This window comes from Zymoseptoria tritici, chromosome 4 (assembly GCF_000219625.1).
Source record: "Zymoseptoria tritici IPO323 chromosome 4, whole genome shotgun sequence".
NCBI classification, from domain to species: domain Eukaryota; kingdom Fungi; phylum Ascomycota; class Dothideomycetes; order Mycosphaerellales; family Mycosphaerellaceae; genus Zymoseptoria; species Zymoseptoria tritici.
The window spans coordinates 2,342,449-2,363,279 of NC_018215.1; the positions used below are offsets into that span (position 1 = coordinate 2,342,449).

A 20,831-nucleotide genomic window follows, 5' to 3' on the forward strand; every position below is an offset into this window, starting at 1 on the left:
CCATTCTTCACGGCGTCATCAGTAGACTGCCGAAGTGCGGTCAAACGTAGTGAGATTCAGAGGGTATGGGAACTGTGAACGCGAAGATATGAAGCAAAGTGGTACTCAAAATATGGCAGCAAAGGGTAACTTGCCGTGCTAGACCTTACGCCTCATGCACCATGGTACAGCGAGAATTATGCCGTACCGAACCATGCGGCCCCGCCGATTTCAGGAACTCTCCTTCAACCTCCCACAAGCCGAGCAAGTCCACCACCGATGCTCCATGAACGCACCACAAGAACACGTCCACCCAAGACTCTTCGTCCTCTCGGTTGAGCCCCTGTCCAGCACGCCGCCCGTGATGCTCGGCGCCTGTCTGTCTCGCGATGGGTATGGTATGGGCTTTCGCTCTTGCCGCTCTTGCTTGATGATCGGCTGAGACATCGGTGGCGGCGCTTTAGCTGCAACGAGGACGGACTGTGATCGCTCTGTGCCACACGCATCGCAGGCGAGGAATTGGAGCGGGTTAATACATGTGCAGACTTGGCAGGCCCAGTCGTCGGTAGCGGTGACGGGCGTTGCTGGCATCGTCGGTGCGTTGACAGTAGGTGGAGGTAGTGCTGCTGTCGGCTTCTCTTGTTTCTTGGAACGCATTGCCATTGGACTCGAGGGCGTTGGTGGACGCTTGCGCTTGGTGGGCAAAGCATCGGCATCCCTAGTCGGTGGTGCGCTCTCTTCGTCGGTAGAAGAATCCGGATCTGTGGAAGAGTCGATAGTGTAGCTTTGCGGCCCTGCTTCCGATGCCGTTGACTCCAAGTTCGCCTTCGATAGACTCGCAGCCTTGACGCTGTCCTCCATCGCCCAGCGCATCTGCTCCTCTTCGTCTGGGTGATCGTGGCGGCCGCTGGGCTTCACTTCACCACTCGCTCCAGCATCGTACAGCCCCTTTTCCTTACTCCACCCAAGACCACCACCACCCTTCTCATCTCCCTTCCACGTCCCATTCAACTTGCCCATTTCCTCCTCTTCCATCAACTCCATCAACGCCTTCGAGATCGCCAGATTATTCGCATCGTCTTCCTCCGCCTTTGTCTTGAAGATTGTACTCCCTACCTGATCCGACAGGATGACAGCATCGTCCCGCATCGATCCGCAGCCCTGATCGATTGTCGTCCTCCGAATCGCTTGTCTCGCAATGACGTTCCTCACATTCGCACCCCGATGGATCGGATTTCCACCCAGCCTCTGTCCTGACCCGCTGGCCAGTCCAGCTTGCGCTCTTCGCTTCTCGGCATTAACGCGAGCGAGGCGCCGGAGTTCGTGGGGTGGAGGTGCGCGGTGGTTATTGGACCCGCCGAGACGATGTCCTTCGGAGAGGAAGCCTTCGCCTGTGTAGCCTTTCCGGAGAAGGGTTTCGTGTTCATCTCGGAGTTCGTCCCAGAGTTTGTGGAAGTTGGAGTCGTGAGGGCCTGGAAGTATGTTAGCGAGAAGATCCTGGCATACCTCCGTGGTCCCACTCAAACTGCACCATACGACCTGACCCTCGGTGGCCTGGTGTGTGCAGGTTGAGCAGGAGAACGGAGGTAGAAGGGAAGATTTGCCACTCACCCCAGACATTATGACTTAATTCATGCAACATTGTGTCCGTCACCTCTTCGATCGGGAGGAAGAGTCCCGGATTGTGGTGATACCTCAGTCGGATACAGATCTTGTATCCCTTGTTGATGTTCAAGCCTAGCAGACTCTGTTCCTTAGGCAGAAACTCCGCGAGAACTTGGACATGCCAGTGGTGCTTCTGCATGATGGGCTTCACGATCGATGCCACCTTGCGCAGCATGAGAAGAGCCGCATCGGCACGTTCTTGGTTCGGTAGATGCTCATAAGTCGTGAAGAGGGCGGAGTGCTCCTTGAGTTGGGCGGCAGTTTGGCGCTGGACTCCATTTGCTGGCGGACGAGGATTTTTGGGCGGAGGTCTCGAAGGACCAGCTCTTCCGAACGGATTGTACGACATGGTCGAATTATGTGCTGTTATGCTGTGGTGATCTCGCGCGTAATCTCATGGATGGTCCGGTTGGTGACCTCGTTGGTGACCTGGTCGATGATGAAGAGGAAGGAAGGAAGGAAGGCGAAAGTTTTATGAAGGTGTTCTTTCTCGGGCTGTTGTGTCAGTGAATGGGTCCATTCCCGGAACAGACATGAATTTAGGAGAAACGTGAGGACGAAGCAAACAGCTTTTCGTGAAGCGTGACCAGCCCAGGGACGACGCGTAGGCTTCTTCTTGGAAATCTTGAGGTCAGCAGACGATGGAGGCGCAGCTCCCGGAATAGGATTATGTTCGCAAATTCATCTCGAAGATGCTCTGCTTGGCACGTCTTCGAATCAGTCTATCCCTCACTGTCCGACAAGAAGTGCTGTTATTCAGTCGCAAGTGTAAGGTACCTCCAAAGGAGAGTGCTGTACAGAAGCGTCATAGCGCCGATCTACATATCGGGCCCCCAAAATCGCAGGGGTGTGTTCCTGGGGTCAACATTATTAGCCGGACGACAAGTTGTAACAAAGACAACCACTGTACATGTACACGTACATTAGCAGGACGATTCAGTAGACGTGCGGGGACACGTGCAGGTAGTCTGACAGGAAGGAAAAGAAGGCGTGCCGGTACGTGTACAGGTAGGCGCCTAGGTAGGTAGGCGTACAGGTAGGCGTACAGGTAGGCGTACAGGTAGGCGTACAGGTAGGCGTACAGGTAGGCGTACAGGTAGGCGTACAGGTAGGCGTACAGGTAACTTAGTAGGCATGCTTCATAGCCGTGCAGATAAGCTGGCAAGACATGCTAGATAACCGTGCGGATAAGTTAGTGGACACGCTGTACTGTCGTGCATCTGGCCAGGCATGCTAAATTGTCGTACTTGGCAAGACGTGCTAACAGTCGTGTTCGTATGCTCATACACTCTGGTGTTACCCGGTACCTGGGATGCTGCCCTGTTCTCTCAAAAGCCAAATCGCATACCACTGTACATTAGACTACAACTCTTACACGATGCAAGGTGTCGTTCTTCGAGTCTTCATGGTGATGGTTTGCTCAGCAGCCAGGCCAGTGCAGCCACCGAATGAACGAAATCTCTCATCCCATCTGCCGCGAGATCCCGATCTACGGACGCCAACGGGAAGGCCATTCAGATCTGTCACCTGTCTCGGCTTTGTTCCTTGTCTCAGTGCGACTTGAGGACTCGACTCTCACATTTACCTTGTACTTGAGGCCTCAATCTGCTCTCCCCAATACTGATGAATTCACATGTTTACCACTCCGCTCCTCTTCTCGCATTCCGTCTTCATATTTGACAAAAACACATCGTTCCGCATCAGCCGCTCCGTCAGATCTTGCGTGTAGGCAGCATTTGGCTTTTCCTAGCTCCAACCTTCGCAACGTCGAGAAGGGCTGGCCGCGTTCCATGGCGCCTCTGCCGGAAACCGACGTAAATCCCAGGTACCGGCAGCGTTCTTCGAAGTTCGCGCGCTGAGCGATAGATGCGACAACAACAAGACCTCATGAGATTTCACCCACTATCGCAGTCTCTCGCTTTGCCTACAGAATCTACCTATCGACCCCTCCCACGCCCTGCCCCGAGGCCTGCGCTTCCGATCAACTCCGGCACATATCTGAAACTGGAACCTCTAGAGATCGCCAGACCGCCACGATTTTAAGAGGTGGATGAAGAGCGTACACAATCACACGGAGCCGGCGTCAAGCGCCTGGGGACGTAGGGGAGCGCATTGCGATCCATATTTTCGCCATGGATCCTCCTACACGTCCCGCCGAGGTATCACGAGCACGAGTCTCTTTTAACGACAGCCCGCAACACAGTCCGCCGCCGCCCTCAGTGGACGGAATACAGGATGAGTCCGCAGAGCGAGATGGCTACTTCTCCGCCGACGACAGTGGATCGGATCGATGGGAAGAGGGCACTGCATCACCGCCAGCCCGCAGACGAGCGTCGCTCGCCATTCGCATCCCGCCCAACCAAATGAAGACGGAATTGGCCTTCGCCGCGATGCAATACCTTCCAATGCCAGTGATGGTGCTCTCCTCCACAAAGAACGTCATCATGGCCAACGAAGCGATGGGCAGACTGCTGGGCATCGATCCGGAGTACGAAGACGAAACGACCGAGACCGATTTGCTCGGCCAGCTGGACGGTCGAGAAGAGAAGAGCGCGACCGAAACACTATACGGAGCGACAATGGCGGAACTAGGCGTGGACTTGCTGCAGAACGGCAATGCAGTATTCGTAGCTTGGGAGGACTTTCTGGAGACTCTTGTGGACGATGCATCTCGAGCGCAAAGTCGCGGCACGAACCTGAACACACATCACGAAAGACGCCTAGATCATGACAGTACACCAACAGGAACGCGCGGACGCTCGACTTCAACCAGCACGAGTCGCTCCAACAAGTTTAGTGACCAGAGAGGGTCCCGTACAGAGGTTCACGATTCCGTGATGGATGTGGTGTTCTCTACACATCGAGATCCCAAGACAGGATTGCCCCTGGCTTCACGAACCGAGATGTCCGATCATGTACAAGCTCGGATGATTGTGTCGGTGTGGGCTACTGAAGACAGCCAGTACTTCACATTGACTTTCACAGCTGCACAGTCCGATTCGTCGTCGAGCGCCTCGACTTCTACCAAAACCACCAGTCGCACGGTGTCTCGCACGGCAACCTCGTATTCCAACAGCACCCATTCTAGCGCCAGTTCTCGGTCTGGAGCGCGGAGATCCGCGGTACAAAGCCCTCCAGCAGCGAGTTATACGGCCAGCCCAACGACCATGCCACGGATGGATTTTCCTCCTCGCGGCCCACCTGGCAAAAGCTCTGTCGCGGCACCTTCCATGTTCAGCAAGACGACTAAGCTGAAGGAAGCTCTGCTGAATAGCATGTCCATACCCGCATACGCCATGTGGAAAGACGAATCCTTTGGCATTCCCAACATCGCTGCCGTCAAACTATTATATCCGTGGATCGAGGACGGCAAATTCGACTCTAGCGAGCAGGCTCGTGACTTTCTTTCTCACTACGTGCTTTATCGACCCGACTTCTCGGAAGAAATACCTCTTGCCGAGTTTCCGATCATGCGGCTCATGAAGGAGCAGCAAGGATTTGAAGGCTACCGCGTCGGCATGTAAGTAAAGTACAGGGCGGAGAGCACCTCCAGCTTGGTTCAAACCTCCCTGAACACTTCCCTAACCTGCTTTCCACTTGTAGGTACAGCGTCAAAGACGGTAGCCAGGTTCTATACGACACCAGCGGAGAGCCTCTGCTCGACGAAAAGGGAGAATTCATCGGTGGGCTGGTCCTATTCCACGACGTTACAACTTTTACACGCACGATCGATCAACAACAACAGGTGAACGAACGACAGTTTGAGAATATTTGCAATATGATTCCCCAGATGATCTGGACGACGACTCCAGAGGGAGCGCATAATTACTACAGCGACAGATGGTACAGCTACACAGGGCTGTCTGTAGAGGAGAGCGCAGGCGAGGGATGGCTGAATGCATTTGATGATGATGATTTGCAGGTCGCGGAGCCCAAGTGGCGACACAGCCTGGCCACGGGAGATGAATACCGCACCGAATACCGCTGTAAATCAGCCAGCGGAGAATGGAGATGGATGCTGGGAAGTGCAACACCCATGAAAGACGAGAACGGAGAGATTTTGCAATGGTTCGGCACCTGCACCGACATCCACGAGCAAGTCATCGCCCGCGAGGAAGCCAAGCAAACCCGCGCCCAGCTCGAGCGAGTCATGGAACACGGCGAGGTCACGCTCTGGTCCGTCGACCGGGACTTCACAGTCACCTTCTCCGAAGGCCGCTCCATGCACTCCGCGAGCGACAGGGAAACGCTACCCTCCAACGACCGCTCCCAGGTCGTCAGCCTCAATATGTGGAACGTCCTTGCATCCCAAGGTCGCGCTTCCGAGAGGTCGAATTTCGAGGGACCGATGCGGGAGATCCTGGCGGGTCGGTCGACCAGCGAGACGATCGAGTCGCAGATTGCGACTAACAAGCGCTGGTATCGCACGAGATTGTATCCGCTGTTGAGGCAGGAGAGGTTTGGAGGGATTGAGGGCGAGGCTTTTGTGGACGGTGTGGTAGGTGTGAGTATGGACGTCACGGAGGTGAGGAAGGCGGCGGAAGAGGTGGCGCAGAGGGATCGCGAGAATGCGCATTTATTGGCGCAAAGTGTGGCTGCGAAGGAGGCGAGTAAGATGAAGAGTCAGTTCTTGGCGAATATGTCGCATGAGGTAAGTCTGTACAGCAGGAGGTCTGTTGCATGGCTGGGGGTCTTCTCTTGGGCTGTGCTAGCAGGTCTCGGCTTTCATCCGCAACTTTTGGTTCTGTTCAATGCTGACTCCTTTATTGATACGTACGCCGATCGCTGGGGTTATAGGCATGTCCGAATTATTGCTGGACGACGACCCGGGAGAGTTGAGCAAAGAGCAAAGAGAATGCGCCGAAAACATCCAGCGAAGCGCAAACGGGCTGCTCACGGTTATCAACGATATTCTCGACTTCTCCAAGGTCGAAAGCGGTCGTCTGGACATTGAGGAAGTGCAGTTCGATCTATCGGTTGTCATTCGTGATGTCAACAAGATGCTGAGCTTCGCCGCGGAACGAAAGGGACTCAAATACGTGGACGATATCCAACAGCTCAAGTCATGGAAAGTCATGGGCGATCCTGGACGATTGCGGCAGGTCATCACCAACCTCTTGACGAATGCCATTAAGTTCACCACCGAGGGCAGTGTCACAATGAAGGTCAAGACTCTAAAAGAGACTGATGACATGGTCCAACTCCAGTTCGAAGTTCAGGACACCGGCATTGGAATCGAAGAGGAGGTGCGCCAGAAGTTGTTCAAGCCTTTCTCGCAAGCCGATAGCTCGACCGCCCGACGCTTTGGCGGGACGGGTCTTGGGCTGACCATCAGCAAGAACCTCGTCGAACTCATGCGCGGCACCATTTCCCTCGAATCCACTCTAGGCGTCGGTACGACAGCAACGTTTTCCATACCCTTCCATAAAGCGCCCTACCAATCGGACAACTCGCCCCTGGTCGACCTCAACCTCACCACTATCCCCGACCGCTTGCAATCTGACCTCTCCGTGTCCCGCCACGGTTCCGAACACAATAGTGGACCACCTACACCTACCCTACCACGGTCTAACAGCAATAACCAAACGCACCAACGACAACCATCCAATGTCGTGATCCCCAAGACCTCCGCTCCGTGGTCCAACACTTCCGCTGAGGATCAGGAATTAAGCGATGAAGACCGTAACGCCACCGAAGTCCTTGTGGTAGAAGATAACCCCATCAACCAACAAATCGCCCTTAAAACCATCAGAAAGCTCGGCTTTCCCGTCCGCGCTGTCTGGAACGGCAAAGAAGCTCTCGACTACCTGGCCTCCCCATCCTCCTCCCAACCTCGGCCGGACATCATCCTCATGGACGTCCAAATGCCCATCATGGACGGCTACAAGGCGACCTACACTATCCGCAACTCACCGCTCTTCACCTCCTCTCCTCTTCTGCAATCCACTCCTATCGTCGCCATGACCGCGTCCGCAATCCAAGGCGACCGGGAAAAATGCCAAGCCGCAGGAATGGACGACTACCTCGCCAAGCCCGTCAAGAAACCCCATCTTGAGAAAATGCTCGTACGCTGGGCGATTGAAGGGAGGAAGAAGCGCGCCGAAATCGCGGCGAACCCCCGTGGCAAGACATTGGCTGTGCGTCCGCCGATTGATCGTGCCAGGAGCTCTTTCGCGAGTGATGAGCGCAGTGTGGGCAGTTTGCAGACGCCACAGGAGCAGATTGAAGGACAGCTGGAACGCATGGAGTATGCGCACCGAGCGGCGTTTGAGCAGAGCGCTGAGTCGGAAGGCGATCGAGGATTGAGACAGCTACGCGCTGAAGAACAAGCTATTGCTTTACGGGATCACGAACTGATTGAAGCCGGCGAAGATCCGAAGACCAAAGTAGGGAGGAACGTTGGCGAAGACGATGAACGACTCGAAAGCGAGGGAAAGGGCGAGGCTCTGACGACGGAGAATATGCATAAATTTGCGCGGGACGCGAGGCTGAGCAAACTAATAGATGGTGCTGCGGATGCAGATGGAGATGCGAGCAGCAGTCTGGCGAATAATGCGGCGGAAACGGAGACGGTCAGCGTGGCGCCTGCTTCTGCTGCGCCACCACCAGTGTTGGTCGGCACGGCCGCGAAGAGGGCAAGTGTGGTGGAGCGGCGATGAAGTGAGCGTGATCTGGTCATAATTTGGGTGGTACAGCACCTAGGCATTCGGTTTCAGGTTCGCAGCATCGGGATGGGTGGGACACAGCACCGCCTGATTGTTGATGTTAGAGATAGAACGGACTTTGCGAAAACCAGGCATTAGCATTGATTATGGAATGATTTAACGAGGCCTCCATGGCATGGCCCCCGGACGCTTTTGGCGCGTGGCCATTCGCTATTTGGCGCTTGTCTCCGCGAAATGAGCATGGTGCACAGACAAGCGAGCTGAAGTTGCGATACGGATCATACGAGGCCACGAGCGTCGGCAAAGACGGAAGTAAGCACTAGTTCTAGTTCTAAGGCGCCCGAAGTTGCGAGGGACAGCGACTGGCGTACGATACTGTACACGAGAGCGGTGAGGTATACTTTCGTTCAGAAGGTTCGCAAGACTGTTCTGGCCGCCGGAGGCTCTATTGCGGAGGTCGCACGCCAAAGCGCCAAACAACGAAATGCTATTGAAACGGAAAGCGCCAAACAGCACTCCGAGCATGGCTTTCTGACCATCAAGGGAAATCATGGTGTGATACGACCAGGCACCTGCAACGATCCTGGCCTGGACCGTCACACGGACGACCAGATTCTTTGTCGATGATCTCCGCAGGTGTCAAGTCCAAGGCATGAAAGCATTGATTATGGAATGCTTTTAAGAGGCTTTCGCACGAGCGGGACCAAAGGATTGAAGCGAGCGCTTGAATTGTCCATTCTCGACACTCGCGACGGTGATCGCGTTCCGTTGCTATGCTGACCACCAAAGGAAAGCCATGCAAAAGCCGATGTGATATGACGAGGCACCTGCAACGATTCTGGCCTGGACCGTCACATGAACGACTATATTCCATGTCGATAATCTCCGCGGGTGTCTTACCTAGGTCCCAACGAATCGACGATTCGAGCCAGCTCGACGGACGTATATTGACCGCCCACTTCCACGTCTGCGCTGACGTTCCTCCTTCGTCCTCGAACCAACAGCAAAACCAGCCAACACACGGAGCTCAACAACACCACAACCAAAACCGAGACACCACCAAAACCGAATACGACAAGAACCATGCAAATCTTTCAGGTCTCGATCATCCTCGCAATGGCTTCGGTCGCCTTTGCCGGCGTACGTACCCCATGCTGCGCGCTCTCCACACGATTGCTTCAATGTCATTAACAACACACCAGAAATGCTTCTTCCCCAAGGGCGACCTGTTTGGCCATTGCGATACGGGCGTCTATAGCGCTGGCGGGAAAGGAGAGGCCACCATCTGGGAATGCGACGTGGTTCGTACCTTGCATGTGCCTACTGCACGCAAGAGATTCAGTTGATGCCGCTGACACATTGTTCCTTCTTGTACAGGAAAGCAGGTGCGACTACCCAAACGCTCCGTGCTCCCTGGGCAAGTACTTTCCCAGGGCTTCTTGCGCGTACCAGGACAACGGCCCTCCGTAAGCGGAGTACAGCGAACGGGCCGGAGGAGACTCAGTCGCCAGCGGAGAGGGTGATTGATGACGGAGAGCATGTTGTTGTTGTTGTGCATGCTGGGCGAGGGCAGGATTGGATCTCATGGCTATTCTCAACTTCCGCGTGCTGCACCTGGCCGACCCTTGCGCGGTGCAGATGACTTCGTTCGATTTCGGCTTGAGACATTTTGAGATAGACCATTGAGAATTGGTGATTTCTTTTCTCTACTGCATCTACCTTTCATGTGTCTTTCTTTCCATGCACCATAACCAAGCATAAATCAAGGTCTCGCTGGAGCGTCAGGACGTAATTCGGTTCGGAAGACAAACGAAATAGGAGGAAGCGAGGAACCAGACATTGGGGATCCTCTTTTGCTCAATCTCCACCTGCTCTGGTCTTGCTTCACGGTATACAACATGGCGGTACCTCCCTTTCAAGTTGACCCCTCTTAAGCGCCTGAGACAGGATATGCATAGCCATGACTTGACGAGCGCCAATGACGTCTCCTTCTTCTTCTTCTTCCTCTTCGTTCGAGACACACGGTGCCGTGCAGTGTTGCCCTGATTGAGCTTGGCTGAGGCGGAGGAGGTTCAGTGCGTGGAGCTCCAGGCCACGATTTCGACTTGATCGACGAGGGAATGTCCAGATTGCGCCAAATGGAACGGACGGGCTCGGAAGGAAGAGGGGAGGGTTGGATTATGATAGGAGTAAAGGATTGTACAGTAATTCCACTCCAGTGGCGAAATGAGACGAATCGAGGTCCAAGAGAGATTCAAGGAATCCAAGCTTCTCTTTTACCTCGACTTCCACTCGCTTCACTACCAGTCGGTCGAAGCAGACTCCAGCTGTCAGCTCCGTGATTGTATCACTTATGCGCAGTGCCGTGAATAAAGCAAATGCTCGTGAAGAGAGTGAGAAAGGTGAGTTCGCAACAAGGCCAGACCTATCGAGAGGTCAACAGCACCAAGGCTTGAAGGACACAAGGAAGAACAGGAGACGCACTGGAAATGCGACGGAAATTTTCGTTGTACTTCGCTCGCCCTTTTCTACTTTCGACGGACCCTGCCTCGACTTCGCAATACCTCCAATTCCAGCGACTGCGCTCGCCGTATAAGTTGTACACCCAGCTAGTATGATACAGTATATCCAGGCGTTTAGAGGATGGTCTGTACACATCGCAATTAGCACGTTCATCACCAAATCAAGGATTATCTCAAACTCACCCTCTGCCTCTTCCTTCCACTCTGTCCACCGGTACTCTGCCCCTCCTGCCTCTGACTCCTCTTCTCCTGCGCATCGAGCACCAAGCTGAGCACATCGAAACCAAACTGCGGGAACTCCAAACACATCCTCTTGAACTCCTGCTCGGCCTCGTGGCGCAGAACATGCGACCTCGTCGCCCAGAAAGTAGCCACGGGCTTGCGGATCGCCTCGTCGTCCGCGTCGCTCTCCTTGTACACGAAACGCGCGTACGCGATCTCGCCCTTGGCGGTGGAGTTGGTGAGGTGGATTTTCTTGTGCGCGAGGGCGGAAAGTTGTGGGAGACCGTAGCGTTTCGCCAGGGTGTAGACGCGGGCATGACGGAGGAGACCCACGCCGTCGTTATCGGGGGAGGGCACGGAGGCGTCGTATTCCATGTTTGTGCTGCCCGAGAGGGTGGGGAAGTAGTCGGATTTGTAGAGGTATTCGAGGACGGAGGCCGTGGCCATGAGGTCGTCGTGGGGCAGGGCGATGCGGCGGGCGGAACCGGTGAGTTGGCTGACGGCTTGTTCGAAGAAGGGAGCTTTGGTGAGGAGGGCTTGGTGGGCGTAGAGTGTTTGCGCTTCGGCGCCGGAGCCGACTACGAGCTCGACGATGGGGGAGGAGAGGTAGCTGGGATTGAGGTTAGTTGAGTGAGGTAAGACGGAATGATTGCGAGAAGACGTACTCCAGGAAAGTGGTGCGAGTCGGGATGGTAGGCTCAATGTCTTCGAGGCCGCCGGGAGCAGTCTCGTCAGCGCCCTCGTCGACGTTGTCCTCTGCCATTTCCTCGTCGACGTTAGTCTCGTCCTCGATGACAATCTCGGTCTCCGGGTCAGCCATTGTGATGGTTTGAGATGGTGAAAAGTGAGTGCGAGCTGAAGCAATATGATGCGACAATGAAGCGAGCGAATGGAAAAGTGGAGAGACGATGCGCGATGGATGGTCGAGGTTGTCGCAAAGTAGAAGAGCGAGTTGCTGTCGCAAAAGCAGTTCGAGGAGCTCCAAAGCTTGGTGGCTGGAGAAGTGAGCTAGTGAGATTAGCGCTAACCTGTTCCTGACTTCCGTGCAAGGATGGTCGAGCTGAGAGATGTCGATGTTGTCTGCTGCAAGTATCAGTCTCCGTTCACATGCCACAGCGACATACTCGTGCAATGCGTTCAATGAGGATGGCATGCAGCTGCCAAATGATCGATCCTAGGCCTGCTGCTTCGGAAGCTTTACATCTACGAAGATCACTCCGGCCGCGCTTCCACGCATCACTGCCGACCACTGTACAATCACTTGGGTCTAGAAACGCGTCTTCAGATTTCATGAAATTCCATTCAGGGGTCCGATCGACTCTCGCAGAAGCCAGCTTCATTCTCGCCAGCAGAGGTACTACAGTTTGACCATGGTCAAAGCTGCCCGGCTAGCAGTGTAGCAATGAAGCTCACGCTTCCTGCTGCCTGCCATTCCCTCCATATTCATGCAGGGACTTCGCCTCAGTGCTCTCCTTTGGGAAAAAATCATCCAGTCGTATATTCACATCGTAAAAAGTCCCTCCACCAGCTAGTTGTATTCCTTTCGAGGCGGGTGTCCCATCATCGTAGGCGGAGCTGAGCTGAACTGGATCGAGCGAAACGCCTCCCAAGAATATCTCCTCCTCGAGTCCGCTGTGTAAGACTCAAGAGAGGGCGCTGCCAATCTTATACCGCTAGTAGTTCTCTTAGACCTGACGAACGCGCTCATCGGACAGTCCTCGTTCCAGCTTCGAGTTGCGCCTCCTGCGTGCGGCTCTCCTCTCCTCGTCGCAGTCTCGGCAGCATTGATCGCCACGTGCTGGTGGGTGGTGTTTGAGTAGTAATAGTAGGATCGGTAGAAGGATTCGTCGTGCCGGCCGTGGGTGTGGTGGTCGTCGCACTCTGCGCGCCAGGTCTCCATCGTCCAAAGAATCCCGGTCTCGCCGCCCCATTCGTCGTCGTATTCGTCGTCCTCGCAGCACGATTTCTCCTCGCACCTCCCGGCCCATTCATCCTCTCCTGCACCTGATCTCCCAGGAAGAAGCCTCTCGACGTCAAAATCATGTGTGGCCTGAAACCGCCTGGTCCAATCCACGTGTGAGAAGGATACGTTGGCATCGAGCCTCTCTCGCCATCAGCTGCAGCATCGCGTGGCTTGGGAACGTAGTAGTCGGCCTTGCACAGTGGACAACATGCACGACGGGATGTCAGCCAGGGATCGACGCAGGAGCCGTGGAAGGCATGCCCGCATGTTAGGCCGCGCACATCATCATCGTCGTCGAGTGTGTCGATACAGATGGCGCAGGTATCACCCGGAACGTCGAGCATTTCAGCGGGCGCAGCGGTTCGGATCGGGTCGTCTTCATCGTCGTCGTCGCCTGTTCCAACGGAGCTGGACCGAACAGCGGTGTCGTTCTTCTCGGCCACAAGGTCGGTGCTGGTGGTCGCTTGGGGTGTAGGTTTGTTGGTAGTGTTGCCTCCTGTGACGGCTTCGGCATGATCTTGTTGCGCGATAGCAAGCGCGGTTTGTGGAGGTGCTGTGTCTGCTACTGTTCCTCCTACCATCGAGCTATTCACACCCTCGACCCTTCTCACACTGGCTGGGCGACTCGGCGAAGTAGGAACACCTCCTTCAGGCACGCCCACGGCTTCGCGACTCGAGCGAAAGACTTTGTATTTGGTGAGCGGAAACCGCTCGTTGACCTCTTGCATAGAAAGGAGCTTCTTCTCCTTCCTCCTCCTTCGGTGGCCCGGTGGCATGTTATCGAGATCGATGGGTTCGCCATGTTCGTTGAGGATGCGCGCGGCGCGGTTGCGGGCATTGTATCGAAAGCAGTACTTAACGCCAACGATAATCCTGCGAAGCATGTTGTTAGCATCTTGCGTAATATTCACGGACGGCGGTCAGAAAGGGCGGGAAGCGCCGTGAGGCAGCGCAAGCTTACCATAAATTCGTGAAGACGACGCCGAAGCCCAGCGCGACAAAGAAAAGCAGTGGGTTGTTGGAGTTGCTCTTGCCGTCGTGCTTTTCAGTCGAGCCAGTCGTGGTGGCAGCAGGCGCCGCCGAAGTGGTAGAAGACATGGTGATGTGTCCCAGAAAGGTACGTTGTGACAGTCGACCGCTACGGGAAACACAACTTCGAGTCCAAGTATGCCACTCCCGTACTGCGCGCAGCCTCTGTCTCCTGCGAGGTGCTGCTGGATTGCGAGGTGGAGATGTAGTCGGCCGTGGAGGGGATTGCGGCTAATGCAGAGTCATGACCAGGGGTAGTCCAAATCGCGGAGTCGTGGAGCGGAGCAAGTCGAGACTCGGTGGCTTGAGTACTTCGACGCAGCCAGAAGCGAGTGAGGCGGTGGTCGTGAATGGTGCCCGTGAATGAGATGCTATACAAATGCAAGGAAGAGAGAAGCTCGAGCACGATGCGATGCGGCTCACTCCGGGCTGCGGGTGAAGTGTAGATAAGGTGGCGATCGAGGCCGCTATTGAAAACTGTAGGGCCGTTGGACTCGTAACCGCACAATGGAATGATGATTCACTCTACTCTGCTTATGGAGCGTGCTTGGGACAAGGCAAAGCGGAGAGTCGGCTTGCCGACAACGCACTTGGCGCGTGATGAGTTGCAGAAGGATCCGAGTCGATGAGGTGTGTATCGAAGGCGGGGCGACCCAGTGTTGTACTGTTGTTGTCAATGATTTGAGTTGCGAATGCGCTGGCCTGATGCGGAGATTGAGAGGAATGTATCGGAATGATTCAGTGCGCTTCATAATGACAACTTGGACAGCACACCCAATGCGACGCTTACGGTTTTTCACGAGCATACGGCAAGTTGGTGAATACGGCGGAAGAGCCGGTACATCGAGTAGAAGTATCCGATCTTGGTCCGATCGCACGTGCTTGTGGAGAGGCTGGGCGGAGTCGGCGGAGTCGGAAGCACGGATAACAAGGCTGGGCTCGGACTCGAAACTTCACTCACTTCAAAAAGCTAAGAAACTCTTACTACAAAAAGCTCCGCGGCGAAGACACGTGCGAACACCGGCATCTCGCTGCCGGATTGCGTGGAAGACATCGATCGAACGTCACTGCTCCGCGGTCGTGTCGGCCTCACCATTCAATGGTACGAGCGACGATTGTTTGGAAGGATGTCCGCTCCAGCCAAGCCAAGCCATGGCACATGCTGCCACGCTCTCGCAGGCTGCGGCATGGCCTGGAGAACTTGAAGGCGCATGGACTGCGCAGGGCGAGTCCATTATTGTAACGAAGTCGCTACGCAGCTGGCCGACATTCAAGTTCTTGCTCACAAAGCTACCTTACATGCCCGCGAATTCGGCAAGCCACTCAGCCTTGTCCTCGCTCTGCTCACCAAAGTGCGCATAGAATCCTAGATACTCCTCGAGAGTCTCATAGACGTCCGAAGACCACTCTCCATCATGCACCGCGTATCGCCACTTCCACTCCTCAGCTTCTGCCTTCCGACAGTACATCGCGAAGGATCCTCCGTTGCTGATTGAGCAGCCGTCCCCGATCTTGACCGCCACGGTGATGTCCCACTCTTCCCAGAGATAGTCAACTTCCGTGGGCTCTGCGTCTGCATCATCGTCATGAGCAGGTACGATGGCTCGCTGTTGCGTGAGCTCCATCTGCACCTGACGTCTGGCCGGCGCCAGAAGATCGAAGCCTTTCATGTCTCGCCAATAGGGTAGTCCAGGACCATGAACGCTGCTGACGAGGCAACAGAGCTTTTCTATTTCCGGTGGAGGGAAGGCTCTTTCGACTTCGACGCCTGTCTTTGAAATGCCATCCTTGGTGGCAGCGAACCATTTCTCTCTGGCTTCCTGATCCACGAGTTGATGCGACACACCGTCCAACTCCAGTCGCGATACGAGTTCTGCCCGTGCGGTTGCTGAAAGCAAATCTTCGGGCGAAGAGGCGAAGGCGGTGATGCCAGTCCCGAGTCTGTGCTTGAGCCAGTCGAAACGCTTCGCTTTCGCATATTCGGCTGTCATGTTTGAGGGCAGTGGCAGGGATGTCAAGGTCTCGACTATGACCTCGAGGACAGCTTGGTTCTTCGCTGCTACGGCTACTTTGTAGGCGTCCAGGGCTTGTGCGATGGACGAAGGCGGCGTGCTGGCTTCCATGATGCAACAGCGATGAGGTTGATGTCGGTCGGGGTGTCGTTGTCAGTCCGGCGGCTTTGTCTGAGGAGTAACAAATGTGAGAGCTGCGTTGCTGACTAGAATGCAGAGTTCCTGGATTACCGAATGAGTGCAAGAATGCTGCACTCAAGCAGACCTTCTCAGGTTCCATCACTGGCTTTGGTCAATCATCAAGTCTCTGTTCACACCCGCTGCAAATGCTCCACAATCAGCCGTATCACGAAAATGTCCATGCGCGAACGAGCCATGTCTGCAGCCTTATCCAATATCGGAGCCGCTCGGTTGAAGGCGCTTATACGATGCTTTCGGAGTCTCGCATGCAGAGTTCGAATGTGACAGACCAGTGGATGGAAATGATCGGAGTGTTGCGCCACTTTCTTCCTTCGATGCCCAATCTCAAGAGGAAGGACCCGCTTCGTGCGCCAAGGCGAGTCCTATCATCTAACCCAGCGCGATGAGGGTGTGCAATTTCTTGTTCCGGTGAGGCCGACGTCTGACTGTCAACAAACCTCCGATAACCTCCCTCAGGACGCTGCATGTGCCCGCCCTTGAGAATGTAAGCTGCTGGACTTTATGCCGATGGAATTCTGCATGCTATGGCCAGACCGTCTAGTTCGTCCTGAGATGTTTTGGCCAGCCTGGTCTCAGCTGTACTGCTCGGAAAGTTGGGCCGGATCAGTTGAGACACCTTGGGATGGGTCGCTTCTCGAGGCGCGTGGGATCTCGTCTGCATAGCGAGGCTGATATTGAAGAATCCTTCCTCTTCTCCTCGGAGATGTCTGGGCCAGATCGGGTGAGTCGAGGCTCGAAAAGAGCGGAGACAGCATTGCCGGCTGAGATGTTGTTATGCGACAGAACTCTCGATCATATATGCCCTTGATGCCGCCGCCAATGTACACTTCCGGATGCACGTCGGAGTCCTCGAAGCAACATGCATTTGCTCGCGCACTGGTGTCAAGCACTGCTTACAACTTTGCTGTGCAGCCTGGCATTTGCGTTTGTTCAAGCGCATGCTCCCGCGGAGCACGACTTGCCTGATCACGATGGCATCCAACTTCGTGGTCCTTCGATGCACCTGAATACATCCCGGTCCATGACGCTACCAACCAAATACATATCGATCTACCAGACCGGAGACTGCGAGACGGAGAAACAATCGACAGCGCGCTCGACCATTTTGACAAGCTTTATCAGACCGTCGCTCTCAACAACGACGATATGCTCTGACACTTCAGCGCGGTCCATCAGCACAGTACCACCTATTAGGACTACTATTTGTTCGAGTGCAAGAACATCTATAACGTCGAGCCGGTCTGCGACCACGCCGGAACCTCTGCACTCGACGCCAAGGCCGACCACGACTTCGTCCACATCGACAGCATCCTCTATGAAACCTGAATCGGCTTCCAGAGCCAATCCGGTTCTCGTCAGTTCGTCGACTACCACAGCATTTTCAAGGCCTATTAATCCAGGTCCCATCGACTCGGATCCGAGCGTGCCCAGACCGAGTGATCCAGCCTCGAAAGACCCTGCTACACACACTACTGCGCAACCTGGTACTACTGCAATCAGTCCACCCCTTACCGCTTCTGAGAGCAATGCGCCGATTCGGAATGATACTGTTAGCTATAGCCTTGTTACTTCTGCTACGACTTCAGCCATGTTGGAGTCCACCACCCCCTCCGATGTGCCGCCGAGTTCGGCTCTCGATATCTCAACCAGCGTGTCGACGTCTGCGTTGCCTGTGGCGATATCAACGTCGAGCGAGTCTTCCAGCTCCGCCTCAACAGCCACGAGTCCTGCACCGTCTGCAGCGACCAGCTTGATACCACCGTCATTGTCGCCAGATTCTTCGATCGGTCCGTCGCTTTCGGCTGTCACATCTACTGCTCCGGCCGGTTCTGGTGCGCCAAGTGATGCTGCTACAGACTCTGACCCTGCTGCTCCGACTGAGGTTGTCACTGGTTCTAGTAATCGTCCGCCTTCGAGCGAGGTCACTGCTTCCGACGTTGCTACTGCTTCGACGAATTTCACTACTTCTATGGATTACACTGCGTCGACAGAGTCCACTACGTCGACAGGTTCCATTGCTTCGAGCGATCTCACTTCTTCAGTCGATCTCACTGCTTCCAGTGGTGTCATCGCTCCAAACGATCCTACTGCTTCGAACAGACCTACCGCGTCGAATACTCCTGATCCCATCGGTACTGCTACGTTCACCAATCCAGCGACTTCAAACAATCCTCCTGCTTCGACCGGTCCTTCTGTGCCAATTCTTGCACCTATTCCAGTGGTTCCACCTGTCCCGGGCCTGCCTCCAGTCCCGATTCCGCCTCCTGTTCCGGTTCTAATTCCCGTGCCAATCCCCCCTCCTGCTGACGGTCCCGATGCTGCGCCAGTCCCGACACCTGCTCCCAACGATCCTGAACCCATTGAATCAGATCCTGAGAGTCCTGATCCCTGCGACATGAACGTCGCTTCAGGAATGTGCTCAAATGGGAACTATCCTGTCTTCGACGCAGCGGCAGGCACAATTTCGTGCGATGACAGCAGGGAGCCCTCTGAATGCCAGCAAGACATCGATTCTAACATTGCCGCTATCACGGAATACATCGAAGGCGAGGCGTCGTGCTGTCCTGTTTCGAGTAAAGCTGAGAAAATCGTTTCTCAACTCGGCTTTCTGGGACAGCTTGCCGAATCTTTAGGTGTTCGGAAGAGACAAGTACAATGCGATTATCAGGCTGATCCTGCCAGAGATCCCTTCAACCCGCCACAAGGAGAGTGTTATGCGACTTGGACCTGTCCTGATGCCCTATTTCCCAACGTCTGCGGGAATGCCAAATCCGCGATCTTGCACCGTGGTGCTACGGCCGTTCTGACTCACCACACCAGCAGCAACCTTCACGATACATCACCTTGGTGAGTTTGTTCTACACCGTTAAACAAGCAACAGCTAAGAATTTCCAGGTACTACGGCCGCTACTTTGCGGGTCGTACAGATGATCCTCGTGCAGGCTGGAAACTCGAAGGCTGTGAGGTCGAGGAGTACCCATTCGGATCTGGCAATCCCGATCGAAGCCTCAGTGGAGACTCTGTCCTGCCCTTGATCCCTGGAAGTCGAGAGAACAGCAGGCATGGCAATCACATGAAGCGATGGATCAACACAGTGAGCACGAGGTGGCGCGATGCTAACAATCCAGCTGGCAACCTGCGAACCAACGGCTTGGTCTATTGCGTGGCGTTCAATGATGACTTCACGCAATACCTGCCAGAAGATCAAGTCGACAAGAACATCTGCTCGCAGCCATACGGACCATCATTTGGCCTGGTCACTGAACAGAGGAAGACCGATGCCAGTGGGAATGAGTACCGCGCGTGGGATACGTGGTTTGATTAGGACGTCGGCTCTCCACGGAAGACAACACAGCTGGCATACTACCTCACTCCGGATGGGAAAATTACTCTTGACAGTGACTCAAACAGAGACCCATCGGTCTTTCTCGAGCAACCACCAACGTACTGCAGTAGTCCATCTCCCGGCACCCAAGAATTCGTCTCGGGACAATGGCAGTTGGCGGAAGGATTTAGTCCAGCGCCTAGAGCTATGAACGGCAACGTACTGGAAGCACAATGCACGGACGCTGGGGCATCGCGCGCTGTCGTGAAGCGTCACACTTCCAATGCCACCCTCGATTACGGCAGTGTTAAAAAACGAGATCATGCCAGAGACCTGCTCTCACGACAGACCTCCGGCGGATTCCTGGACGCAAACATCTACAAGTACTTTGGCTGCGGCGGCGACGACTCTGACGACGGCGATCCGTGTGCTGCAGACAATAGCCTGTGTCCAGGCCGAACCTCAAATCCGCATCCCACCACTACTCTGACACCTGAGCCCGAGCCCACTCCCACGTTCACAGTCACCAACATTCAAGAAGTCCACTTCCTGACTTCTCAGGGCGCGGATGGCACATCGTTCTGTCAGATCTCGGCGACTTTCAATCTTCCTGATCGCAGTCCTGCTGTCTTCAATACTTTCTCAATCTCATGCACGTGGTTCCAAGGCAATACAGAGGACTACAGGGATGGAAACGACGGCATTCAGGTCCGCTTCAATTGCGATGTCAGTGGGGGTTGTGGTTCCGAGTTCGAGGTCGAAGTTCATGGCGATAGAGGAGAGTGTGGGAGAGGAGTTACCAAGTCGGTAGCGTGTGGAAGTTTGGGATTCAATCCTGTTGGGACGACGATATCCTGCTATGAGGAGTTGGTTTTGAGTGCTTGTTAGACTACTTCGGTAGAAAGCAAGTTTGTGATAGTATCGATACATGAGTCTTCTGATTCTGTTCCACATTTCTCAATTACCGACCAGCGAGGATGTCAAAGCGAAGACGCTCACTAGAGCAGGGACACGTGAGCTCGTCAAACCTCCCGCTCCGAGCGAAGCATTCACTAGGAAGTGAGCACTTGCAAAGAGACCGCTGTAATGTAAGGACAGTCCATACCCGCTACGCCGACATCGTTGACGACCGACCAGTCCCAACAACCAGATCGCTGACCACACACCTGTTACCAGAACATCTGGCTCAAAGAAGTGTGCCTCCATTTCTCTCCCATGAAGCTGTCGTATCGACTCCGTCATCTTTTG

General features: G+C 54.8%; 6 protein-coding genes across 6 annotated transcripts; 2 read left to right on the forward strand and 4 right to left on the reverse strand.

The window, feature by feature from the left end:
* Positions 1-210: 210 nt before the first annotated feature.
* On the reverse strand, positions 211-1,993 carry MYCGRDRAFT_40912 (uncharacterized protein; the record flags this gene model as incomplete). Its single annotated transcript, XM_003853226.1, has 3 exons — positions 211-617; positions 951-1,451; positions 1,591-1,993. 3 exons carry the CDS (start codon positions 1,991-1,993, stop codon positions 211-213), a joined length of 1,311 nt encoding a protein of 436 aa, XP_003853274.1.
* Positions 1,994-4,007: 2,014 nt separating this feature from the next.
* Positions 4,008-8,303, forward strand: HHK6p (histidine kinase HHK6p; the record flags this gene model as incomplete). Its single annotated transcript, XM_003853070.1, has 3 exons — positions 4,008-5,164; positions 5,248-6,295; positions 6,357-8,303. The coding sequence occupies 3 exons, from the start codon at positions 4,008-4,010 to the stop codon at positions 8,301-8,303; spliced, it is 4,152 nt and encodes a 1,383-aa protein (XP_003853118.1).
* Positions 8,304-10,945: 2,642 nt separating this feature from the next.
* Positions 10,946-11,970, reverse strand: MYCGRDRAFT_109268 (uncharacterized protein; the record flags this gene model as incomplete). The annotated part of the gene is made up of 3 exons (XM_003853225.1): positions 10,946-10,957; positions 11,015-11,663; positions 11,719-11,970. 3 exons carry the CDS (start codon positions 11,871-11,873, stop codon positions 10,946-10,948), a joined length of 816 nt encoding a protein of 271 aa, XP_003853273.1.
* A 787-nt stretch (positions 11,971-12,757) lies between these two features.
* Positions 12,758-14,562, reverse strand: MYCGRDRAFT_109269 (uncharacterized protein; the record flags this gene model as incomplete). The annotated part of the gene is made up of 2 exons (XM_003853224.1): positions 12,758-13,889; positions 13,978-14,562. The coding sequence occupies 2 exons, from the start codon at positions 14,112-14,114 to the stop codon at positions 12,758-12,760; spliced, it is 1,269 nt and encodes a 422-aa protein (XP_003853272.1).
* Positions 14,563-15,340: 778 nt separating this feature from the next.
* MYCGRDRAFT_92804 (uncharacterized protein) lies at positions 15,341-16,168 on the reverse strand (the record flags this gene model as incomplete). Its single annotated transcript, XM_003853223.1, has 1 exon — positions 15,341-16,168. The coding sequence occupies one exon, from the start codon at positions 16,166-16,168 to the stop codon at positions 15,341-15,343; it is 828 nt and encodes a 275-aa protein (XP_003853271.1).
* Positions 16,169-17,117: 949 nt separating this feature from the next.
* Positions 17,118-20,197, forward strand: MYCGRDRAFT_92805 (uncharacterized protein; the record flags this gene model as incomplete). The annotated part of the gene is made up of 6 exons (XM_003853071.1): positions 17,118-17,438; positions 17,819-18,090; positions 18,158-18,724; positions 19,154-19,573; positions 19,712-20,010; positions 20,172-20,197. 6 exons carry the CDS (start codon positions 17,118-17,120, stop codon positions 20,195-20,197), a joined length of 1,905 nt encoding a protein of 634 aa, XP_003853119.1.
* Between the last annotated feature and the right edge of the window lie 634 nt (positions 20,198-20,831).